This window comes from Magnolia sinica, chromosome 7 (genome assembly GCF_029962835.1).
Source record: "Magnolia sinica isolate HGM2019 chromosome 7, MsV1, whole genome shotgun sequence".
NCBI classification, from domain to species: Eukaryota; Viridiplantae; Streptophyta; class Magnoliopsida; order Magnoliales; family Magnoliaceae; genus Magnolia; species Magnolia sinica.
This window is the reverse complement of record NC_080579.1, coordinates 94,226,099-94,237,885: the sequence shown is the minus strand read 5'-3', so window position 1 is coordinate 94,237,885 and position 11,787 is coordinate 94,226,099. Positions and strand designations below refer to the sequence as shown.

Genomic DNA, 11,787 nt, shown 5'->3' with positions numbered 1-11,787 from the left:
CGTGGAAGTTACCGAGCTTAGGCTACTTGTGTACAGCTCTAATCTTGAGCCTGAGGAGAATCTAGGAAGGGGTAACTGGGGATATCCTTGGTGATGAAGCTACATATCACTTTGGAGATTGGTAGGCCACCTCAAGTATGAATTAGCCTAAGCAAATTTGTATGGTCTCCATCTCTGCTGTCAGCAATTCTTAATAATTGTAGTTAGTTGGATTTCATTTGGCCACATAAGGCTAGCTGATATTATCCAAGATTGTCTTGAAACAGTATATAACTGCCCAAATAACTTTCAAACATGTCTTGCACAACCATAAATCTTACGTCTACATGTAATCTTATCTTATCAAATCCCATCACATCAAGTCATGAGTTTATGTAACGTCACGTCAATTGTCCACTCACATTGTTTGTACCATTTCTTTTAAAATGGATTACATGGACCCTGTAACCATCTTTTAGAGAGGGTCTCCTTGTCTTTTATCGTGCAAGATTGGATAAAACACTCCTCCAAGAAATGGAGTGTTTTATATATATATATATATATATATATATATATATATATATATATATATATATAAAATGTAAGATTTAGAGGGCTAAAGATTATTTCAGATTGTTCAACACATCATTATACAAGTTTTGGACTTTCAGTCCATACGTTACCTAGATATGTAAGATTTAGAGGACTAAAGATTATTTCAGATTGTTCAACACATCATTATACAAGCTTTGGGCTTTCAGTCCATACATTAGATATTCAGGTCATGTCTTGAATACACTTATCTAACTTATATCATCTTAGGCTAATCATTTCCTTTTATATTTGTCAAGTACTTGAATTAGATAGTAAAAATGAAATATGGAAAATAAAAAGTTTAAAATTAGTAGTGGCAAATGTAACATTTATGATGATAAATATTGAAAGGTTGGACACACCAAATGCACAATAACAGTCACTCAACAATCGAAATTAATAGAGTACCGAAGTGAAGAATCTAAGTAAGAATCAGCAGTCCTTTTAAATCAACTACTCATTTGAGAGGAATGAGTCTCTTCACTTCCTCAACCTATAAGTCCAGCCAACCTCCTCTCTTCTTATTATCGTTATTGTTTTTCTCTTCAGTTTATATTTTCTCTTCATCACTTTTATAAACAATTACCATGGATAAGAAAGAGTTTATTTTTTTTTAACACACGCACACACACCCTACACACTCGTGCTAGTGGAATTTCACCACCTAGGGTACTCGAAACCCTAACCAGAAACTCCTGAGAGTCTACCACCTGAGCAAGAGTAAGGACCCAGTGGATAAGAAAGAGTTGAGTTTATATATGAAAAAGAAGATAAGGCGGTTTGGGGAAGGAGGGCCCACATACGGGTCCAATAGCTAACACCTCCCTCTCCATCGTAAAGGTAGTTAGGGAAAAATCTCATTTAATCAATGCTAGATTAATATTATTGGACCACTGAAATTTTATTATTTCTATATACAAATGACCATAACATTAGCATACAACTTCCCAAGCTCTCTTAAATTTTCCTTAGACCAACATAGCAACTTAGGATATAGACGGATCCCTCGGTCTCCATGCGAGGGAAGAGAGAAAATAAATCCATGGACAAATAATCAGTCACGAAGGCCCACCAGATGGTTAATCTAAATCGTTGGAAATCATGGCAAACAATCAATCTGAAGGCCCACTGGCTGGATAATCTGAATCCTTGGTGGTAATTATCATGGGCAGATGATCAATCTTGGTGGCCCACTAGATGAGTAATCTGAACTGTCAGCAGTAATCATGATAGGGATAAAGATCAACTTGGGAGGTCCACTAGATCATTCCATAGACAAATGATCAATCTGTGGAGCAACACTTTAGGTTATCCTAACCATCTCATAGGTGGTCCACAAAAGAAGAGGTTGCTACGAAAATTTTAACCGTTGGATCTCAGGTAGATGCCACGTGTATAGATGAAATATACATAATTTCCTTCTATTTATTTTCTTATCATACATGATATAAAGATGTGGCAGGACATCTGAGCCGTAGCCACATCATGAAGATTATGCTGATCTGCTCAATAATGGGCCAGACCTTACATTTTCTATCAAACCATTGGCTGTCCACTCATATTTTGACGGTGTGGATATACCCCTTGCATGACTCAGATGCCTTACACATGTGAAAGACAGGGCCACATTTGGAAGTTTGCATAGATGGGTTGCTTGGGAGCATCTCTCGTGTGGAAAATTCGTATTAACCCACGGCTAGGATTCCTCCACAGCGATTGGATTTGGGCATTCGACGGCCTCGATTGCTACGTAGAGGTGGGGCCGGTGGGCCCCTCGCAGAAGCCTCCATCTCTCTCATCTCATCTATGAAAATCTGCCTGCATCTACACTTCACACTGCAGAATCCCTGATCACCCCTGCAACAACACAGAGATAATAGTTTCAAGTTTTTGGAGACTTGCAAAGTCCAGTTGTCGATCTGGACCGTCCATTAGGGACCGAATCCCTCTATAACACCCGTTGTACAAGTGTGTGCAAAGGCCAAGCTCGGTGGGGCCCACCTTGATTTATAAGTAACATCTACTCCATCCATCAGTTGCACCACCACGTTTTCACGGTAAGTAACAAAAATCAGCATGACCCAAAACTCAGGTGGGCCAAGCCAAAAGCACAATGTAAAATCACACCTAAACCTCTAAATCCACTCTATGTGGTCCACCTGAGTTTTGGATCAGGCTGATTTTCGGGACGCCTTGCCGCAGTTGTGGGGCCCACCTGATGAACGGGTTGGATGGAAAAAAAAAAACAAAAACAAAAACACAGTGGCTCTGGAAAGGTTTCTATGGTAGGAGTCACCATCCAAACTGTTCCATATGGTGTGGCCCACCATATGATTTGCCTCATCAGGATGAATGAATTACCCAAAATTACAGCATTTAAAAACTTAAGTGGGTCATACAACGTGAATTGAGAGATTTCAGCTATAATTTTGCGAGGTGGGCCACACGAGTGTTGAATCATACTGATTTTCAGGATCAAGGTGATGGATGGCTTGGATTTAATGACATGTAAGTACTTTACAAGGTGATCGATCTGATGAATGGATTGGATCACGCATCTATGTCCCATGCTGGCACATGTAGCGTGCGCATGAGCATTATTACCCGCGTGTACGCTTAGCAAAGCTCTCTATTAAAACATAGATAAAACTAATCACCTGCTGCTTTCCTTCCAATGTGTAACATCTTCCGGACATCCTAGCAATGAAAAATGTGGGTCCCACTACAAAGATCGCCTGACACAAAAATCATATCGTTTCACTCATCAGGTAGAACACACCATCGAAATAAGCGAATGGCCGATAGTCCAACTCAACGTACTTTTGTGGCCCACTAAATAAATAGTTCATCCTAGTGTTTAAAGATATGATATTCGTAGTTGGATGCAACTTTTGCACGGATCAGATGTTCTACAAATGTGAGACGTCGGCAGAAAAAAGAAGAGCTGAATGCTAAGTTGGCTTTTAGCTGACTGTAGCTGATACGGTCTCCCAACACATATAGCAACGAAAAATACCAGTGCACCAAAAATCCCCAAGATTGGAGGAATCCTAGCCGTTTAATAGGTGGACGGGTTAATAAAAATAAATTAAATTTAAAAAAAATTTAAAAAAAAACAACCATTCACATTCAACCAAAAAAGAATCCAAAATATTTCATACCCAGGACCTTCGAATCTGGGGCGTTTTTTATTTAATGCATGAGTCTTAAAAAATCAGGCCCAATCAACGGTCCAGATCACTTAAAGATGGCCCACTTGTTGGACCTGAAGACACGAGCTTACTATAATCTGTAGTCTCTCTTTCAGCTTTACCTGTACATGTACACATCGTCGAGAGGGGTGAGTTCCTTCTTGCATAGCTGACATGCCTTAAGGAAGCTTGATTCTGGAAAAGATGATGGAATTCGACGGTTAGGATGCACAGATTTGGTCAGTATGGACACGGACTTGTTGATGACGTTGGATTCCCGCCCCGAACTTTGTATTAATAGTCGCAACCCGACCGGGCATGATGAGGTCGGATCTGAACCGTTCATTTCACCGGTGGCGCATTGGTGGGCCTTTGATGGTGGGCCATCTTCCCTCATTTTCTTCATCATCCTTTTACATGGGAGGTGCTGGATGAGATTTGTAGAAGAAAGAACGTGATTTATATTGGAATTAGAAGTTGTTTGATACTCTGGCGGATTATAATGATTTGTGCACATGCACTTTGAAAAGGAAGAATTTTCCGTACATTTAATTCAAATCATGACCGTCTAAATCAGGAAAATATAACTTAATGTCCCAACCCAGAAATCATATCGATAGGATGATCTTATCCTTTCATCTATTAGCATTTTGAATTTTCCCGGTCAATGATTTTCTGTTTTGATCGTCCTATTGATTTTTTACGATGAGTTGGAAACAACAAATTCACCATTAGATGAACTGTGGTCCACTATTTTGACGGTTTACTTAGGGTTTTATCTATGTCACATATAATTGCTTTTAATACATGTTTACGGATTATCGTCGTCTGCCAGAGTATCAATTTCCCATGAAGGAGATATTTATGGGAGCGGATTAGGTGCTACTCGGGTAACACCTTAGCTGCTGTTTCCCTTACCGTATGGGGCCCACATTGACAATATTTTGCATATCCACGACGTCCATACGTTTATACATATGAATTTAAAACCTTATACCAAAAATTAATAAGATATAAATCTTATGTGAACTACATCACTGGAAACAGTGGTGAATGACCATTTAAAGCTTTTTTTGGTCCACAAATGTTTTTAAAAAACATAATATTTATATTTTTTTCTTTTATCCAGGTATTATTGATCTCATAAACGGGTTGGATTGAAATTATACATTAATATGATCATTAATGTGGGCCTAGGAAGTTTCCATCAAGACTTTTTCCTTTGGTGTGGTCCACATGATATTTTAATATATTTATTTTTTAATAAAACAAGCTAAAATGTTCCTTTAAAAGGGATGGACGGAGTGGATACAATATAAATAATTAAGGTGGGCCCCACTGAAGGAGTAACACCCACCAAGGTGTCGCCCGGGTAACACCTGATCCCGCTCCCGATATTTAGAAGCACGTAGTCCACAGAAGGAATATCTCCTCACTTTCTCCTTCTCCGTACTTTTATTAGATTGTTCTATTGGGTCGGGTCCACTGTGGACCCGACTAGAACTTGTTCAGAACCGTATACGGATCCAAGTCCCGGCCGTACCCGGACGGCAAATTAGGGAACCGGTGCGCAATTGGGTCGGGCATTTGACTCCGATCTAGATCCGACTAGAAGAGCCACATTCGGGTCCTATAATTTTCAAGTCGAGCCAAGATCTCCTTTCAGGCCTTCAAGCAAGACCCACTGTAAGCCCAGATGATTTTTATTGGGCCTGAAGCGTAGCTCAGAACTCATGGGACCCACACCCTGGGAATGGGGCTAACCCAACCTTGACTATGGTAGATCACCATCTTGGTGGGCCCCACCATGGAAAGGGTTGTTAACGGGTCGAGTCCTACAGCACCAGTAAACCAGTAATCAAGTCAGATCTTCTCGAGTCCATCTTCTATTCCTTCGTATTATCATTCTTGATCATCCACACTTAGATTCCACTGGATTTGAAGATCTTTTTAACTAGGTTTCAGTTGGGCTAGAGATAAATGCTGAGAAAAAAATAAATGAGTTGATAAGTCAATTTATGGAATGGACCAACTTTACAAACTAGCATGGATTCAATGGGATCCAAGCCTTAAAGGGCATCTATTGCCGAAAACAAATCGATCTTTAAGGAAGCCGATGCAATTGTAAGGTCACTTAAAAAGGATGTTACTGTAAGGACACTCAAATGGCTCATTGCCGACCTAACTTACAGGTTGGTTATAACTCGGCCATATCTCAACTATAGCTCTGTCATAGCTCGCCCATAGCTCGGCCGTAGCTCAATTATAGCTCGGTACAACTCCTAAAACAACGTAAATGACAATCTGATGAAAAACTCAATATTACTTGCGCCTACTATATCCAACACCTCTATCACCCAACTTTTTCTTGGATCAACGGTTCAAGAATCTCTCCAACAACTCGAAGATCTCTCTCAAGATCCTCGAGAGATCAAATAAGATCCTGAGAACGTTAGATGATGGTAATCTCGAGAGGATCCTGAACGAATCTGTATACCTGTGCAGAATGACATATCAGGAAAAGACTCCTTATGGCATGGTCTTTCTTTTCTTATAAATAGAGGTATCCCCAGCCAATGTAAGGTACACATACTCATTCTAATATTTGACTGATGATTCTTTTCCTTAAGATTCCATCCTACAAAAGACCCAAGGTACTGACTTAGGCATCGGAGGGTCTCCTGTACAAGTCAGAGTCTCCTTTATCTATTACTTTCCTCTGTGCAGGCCCCGAAGGGCTAACCAAGAAGAGTCTATCGAAAAACTGCATCAACAATAAACAATAGCATTTACATGAACGGACCCATTTGATAGATGGATTAGATTGTACACACATGTGCCACTTTGATACATGAATGGTGTGTAAGTGGGCTCTCTTTACATGGGCATGGATTAGAAAAATCCCATCTCTTTGTTAGAATAATTAATAAATATTTAATATATAAAAGATTACTATTAATGATAGCTCGATCGAGACGCGGCCCGTCTTGATTTTAACCAGGTCCAATTGATGGACTAGATCTGAATCAGATCAGACCCATTTTTAATGGACACGATAAAACGGGGTCTACTCCATCGGATACCTACGGGTAGCCATCCAAGGTGGGCCCCACCATGCAAAAATCCAATTGGGCTTGAATCCGATCTCATCGCTCCTTGCAATCGGATAAAGGAGAATTAAATGACAGCAGATCCACAGGCCGGCATTCCCACGCGGCCCACCAATCGTACATTTACAATATCTTGTGGCCCACCAACCAAGCCCAGCCCAGCATCCAAATGACACTTTTAACCTTTTCCTGTGCCACAAGGAAAACGTGCCACGGGAAGGAGAACACGTGCATCTGATACGAGCAATTTCTCGGAAATGATATTTTGAGAGATATTCAAAGGAATTATTGTTCGTTTTGCCTCTACCAGAATACACGGGATCTAGTGTGTGGCGCCACCCACTGGGGCCCACCTACTGATATTTCCGAGAATTTAAACCGTTCATTTCATTTTCATTAATTTCTATAAACTATAGTAATATAATAACTCTTCATTGATTATTTTGACCTTTGATTTCTACATTTGATTTTAAGCCATTGAAAAAAAAATCTTTAAACTGTCACGTATTCAACTACAGATGGTAATGATTAAAATCATCCATTCGATCTAATTTTTCTACTGTGAACTTCTTAGCAAATATTCCACTGTGGATGATTACTATCATCAGACCACTCCTTATGTGGGGCCCAGTGAGTGGGCCCGCACGCTGGATTCTGAGTAGTCGGTCGGATGCAAAGCGAATACCAAGAATTATTCGGGGGCTGTAGGGGGATTCCTACAGCCCTAAGCTATGTGTGGCCCAGCATGATGTATGTTATATCCACTCCGTCCATTCTTTCTCCAGATTATCTTAAGACCATTATCCGAACATAAGGAAAATCAAAAGCTCAAGTGGACCACACCATAGGAAATAGGGTTGATTGAACGCTCATCATTAAAAGCTTGTTAGGGACGAGAGAAGGCATAGATGAAGCTAATATTTGCGTTTTCGCTTCATCCGGGCTGGAGTCACTTTATAAACGGTTTAGATGGCATATAAAATCACTGTGGCCCTAGGTAGATCTCAACGGTGGGCGTCTTTATCCCCACTGTTTCCATGTGGGTGCAGTTGAGCTTTGGATCTGAGTCATGTTTGGGATCGTTTCCTAAAATAAGCTTGTGAAGGAATGGGCGGAGGGGATATAACACATATATTGTTAGAAAATTTCTTTTGGATACACCGAAAATAAAAAATAGGAAAAATAAAAATTATTACTAGGCTGAATCACGTATAAAATACGCTGTCCTTAAAGTGTGATTCGCTCCCTTATCAACTGCTGATGGGTTATAGGCGAATTGCTTCCAGGATAAGACAAGTCTTATCTGGATCCAGCGTGCAACAATCACGATAGGTCCACTATGGAACAATTTAACGCAGTAAATTTATTCTGGCAGACTTAGACGATGGAGATGATAACAATATTTATCTGATTTGATAGGAGAGATGGTGTATTGAGATGATGAAATCGGACTGGAATGGTCCAGTTTATATAGGCCTTAGGTTTAGACTCGTTGCTGTGTGGTATTCAATGGTCTAGAACGTTTGAAAAACATTTCTGGTCGTTGTCCATTAATCTCAAACGTTTCTTGTCATTAGATCTGTAGATCTGACCGTTGGATCATCCTGGCCCGTCCGTTTTCGGACCGTTGTGGCTTTTAAGGTAGCCATCCGTTTAAGAAACAGCTGGATGTTTCTGATTTAAGATCCGACCGTTCTCAGGCACCTATAAAACCCAGGCTCATTTCCAACATTTCAGATCCACACCGCCCTAAGGCTCTGACCAGACCTATCGCACCAAGGTCGCACCGTCTCGCGCCGGTTCGCGTAAGGTCGCGAGGGAGCGAAGTGCGCCATCTAGTGCCACTACAGCCACACTGCCCACGCCCTCGCCTGTGCTCCAACCCGAGCGCATGTGCGTGTGTTCCAGTGCGCACTGGAACACGCAACCCGTGTTTCATCTCCTCCAAAAAGCTCCAAGTAAGAATACCCTTCTCAACATCTCATATAAACCACAAAACTATTCTTTGCATTTCCGATGTGGGACAAAGCACACACACCGCACTTTTTAATTTAAAAATTCAAAAAAGTATTTTGGCGGGAAAATCCCGAAATTTTGAATTTTCATTTTTTATTATTTTTAAACCACTGATTTTCAACATATATCACGGTGGGCCCCACAGCGCTGCAGGAACCCGTGGTGGTCACACACATATCCCCTGCACCTCATGCAATATCGTAGACCGTCACAAAAGTGGGGCCTGCCGGCCGCAGTACTCGTCGGGCAGAAATGAGAGACACTGCAACAGAAAAGGGAGATTCAAGCGAAGGGGATCGAGGAAAATCTTCACGGCACATATGCTACTTATGGCACTCGTATTTTAAATCCGGACCGTTCATCGGGTTGGACTCACCGTGAAAATTCCTTGACTCAAATGATTGAACTGGTTCAATCATCTGTCAGGAAAATTTGTAGGAAAAAGAAATGGATGGCTAAGTAAAAGGGCCAACGATACACGTCCAACATGGACGCACGGCCCACCTGTTGAACGGTCAGGAATTTCCTGGGACATGGCATGCTTACAATGAGCTAATATATTGATGGACGGACCTTTCAGGGGGGCCACATTGGCATGTGTGTTGTGAATATCTCAAACAATCTACTTCCCGGAAAGATTTCCCTCAACCCCGCGACACAAACGTAGACGGTTAGAATATGACGTTGATTAAGTACTGAGTAATTCACAACGCCATCCCGTACTGAGTAAACTCCATGGCCCCACCGTGGATGTTTGTGTCTTATCCACACCGTCCATCTGTTTTTCCATCTCATTTTAGGACACGAGAGCAAAATTGAGGCATATCAAAAGCTAAAGTGGACCACACTACGGGAAACAGTGGTGATTTTTATCTGTCATCCAACCTGTTCAGAAGTCACACAGACATGGATGAAAGCAAAATACAAATATCAGATTGATCCAAAACTTCCTGGGGTCTTCTGTGGGCCCTAAGAAGTTTTAAACCGTTAGCATTCAATTCACGCTGTTTCCATTGGTGGGGTCCACTTAAGCATTGGATATGCTTTACTTTTGTGTTCATGCCCTGGAATGAGCTGATAAAATGGATAGACGGCATGGATTGGAGACATCAATCACAGTGGTCCCATAGAGTTTACTGAGTACGTAATCCCGGTCTGTGAGAATGGTCCCGAATGAGCCCGTGAAAACTTATTTTACACGTTGATAAGTGAGCCAAACAACGCATTCACTGGTGTATGAATCCATTGATTATTCACAATGACATGGAGTTATACACGAGTCTAATTAAGTCGAGCTTGGGACAACTTGGCTCGACTGAACCAGTGGCTAGCTCAGCTCAGCTTGGTTCGGTCAACAGCTTAGGCCAATTGAAGCTGAGTTCAAATTTATATGACATTTTCTCAAACATAGAATGCATTCTTTGTTGATGTTGTTTTTGGGCTCGCTTCTTCTATGACCCTGGAATCTGCACATGTAAGAAGGAAAAAGTAACCCTGGTGTTGCCAGGGGACCCTTCGATGCTAAAGTCAGAATTTGGTTCTCTTTTAAAAGGTTTTTAGGGCGAGAGTTTTTTGTATACCTTTTACCATGAGGATCTCTGTATTTATAATGGCGTCGTACCTGCAGGACTTTCGTATTCCTTAGAGTAAATCCCGTAAGGGTAGATTTCCATCTTTGAGGATTCGTAATCCCTGTTTCCTCTAAATTCTCAGAGATTATTATCTTATCTCTTCCGAAAATCTCGGGCAGAATCCAGAGTTTTACTAGGTAACTTCCGGATATGGAGCAATATAGCTCGGCCGATGCTTATCTTTCCGATATTGTCGTGCTGAGACAAACTCTACAGCTGATTCTCCGCCTACTCTGTTGACCGACTCAATCCTTGCGTCAGACTAAAGTTTGGGCGGCTCCAGGACCGACTGATCTTACTCTGTCGGTTTAAGCTTTCCTCTGCGAGGCTTTAATTGGGCCTCGAGGTGCACTTCATCCCTTAGAGGTTTTCGCTTTATGGCTCTGGACACTCAGGCTACAGCCAGGTCGGGGACCTCACGGTCTGAGCTACGTTCTCTCCATTCAGCATTCTTATGGACTTTAGACTTTATTCGGACTTGGCATCCAACGAGTCCAGGCCATTGCTTCACTACTTTTCCGCTTTTCTGACTGACTCAAGGACTTGTCATATTTTTTTTCTCCAACATCATCAATTTATTATTAAATGTAAAACAATATTTTACTAATATTTCATCAAACACATAACTAGCAACATCAAATTCAAGATATAACACAATCACACTTCACCAAGTCATTTTATTAGACACTCGGTGAGCAACATCAATATCAAAATAACCCAGTCGTCGAGTTGATTCAATACAAGTCGAGGTTTGGTTTGAGTCGAGCCGAGCTCAGTTAACTTTGAACCCGGCTCGAAATTTTTTTGCGCTCCAAACACAAGCTCGACTTAGAATCTAATTTCAAGCTGAGGCGAGTCAAGCTTTTCCGAGTTGAGTTGAGCGAGCTGACCGAGCTAACTAGACACGTGTACAGCTGCACATACAAACTGGGCTGTCCACGGGCCCGGATGCTCAGTTTAAGGCCGGGCCAATTCAAAATGCTGATTTTCTGGTACGAGCCAGGCCCAATGACACCCCATCTGTGCTGACACGAGAAAAAGCTTTAATACTCTGGCGATTTGTGATAGATGGTACGCAGTCACTTAGAATTTGCTTACGTGGCACACCGCTTAGCCAAATTAAACCGTGGAAATTATGTTCCCAGTTTATATTTATCATAAGCCAAATAACGGTCATTTTTATCTGGCTATCTAATTGGGTGCATTTATTGGACGGTTAAAAATGAAAATATACAATATCTCGGAACACCTACGTAGGTGGATCTA

At 41.3% G+C, this 11,787-nt stretch overlaps 1 protein-coding gene across 1 annotated transcript; it reads right to left on the bottom strand.

The window, feature by feature from the left end:
- Positions 1-1,967: 1,967 nt before the first annotated feature.
- LOC131251778 (FCS-Like Zinc finger 17-like) lies at positions 1,968-4,217 on the bottom strand. Its single transcript, XM_058252718.1, has 2 exons — positions 3,887-4,217; positions 1,968-2,430 (listed from the first exon to the last, which is right to left on the bottom strand). The coding sequence occupies exons 1-2, from the start codon at positions 4,171-4,173 to the stop codon at positions 2,259-2,261; spliced, it is 459 nt and encodes a 152-aa protein (XP_058108701.1). The 5' UTR covers positions 4,174-4,217; the 3' UTR covers positions 1,968-2,258.
- Positions 4,218-11,787: the final 7,570 nt, after the last annotated feature.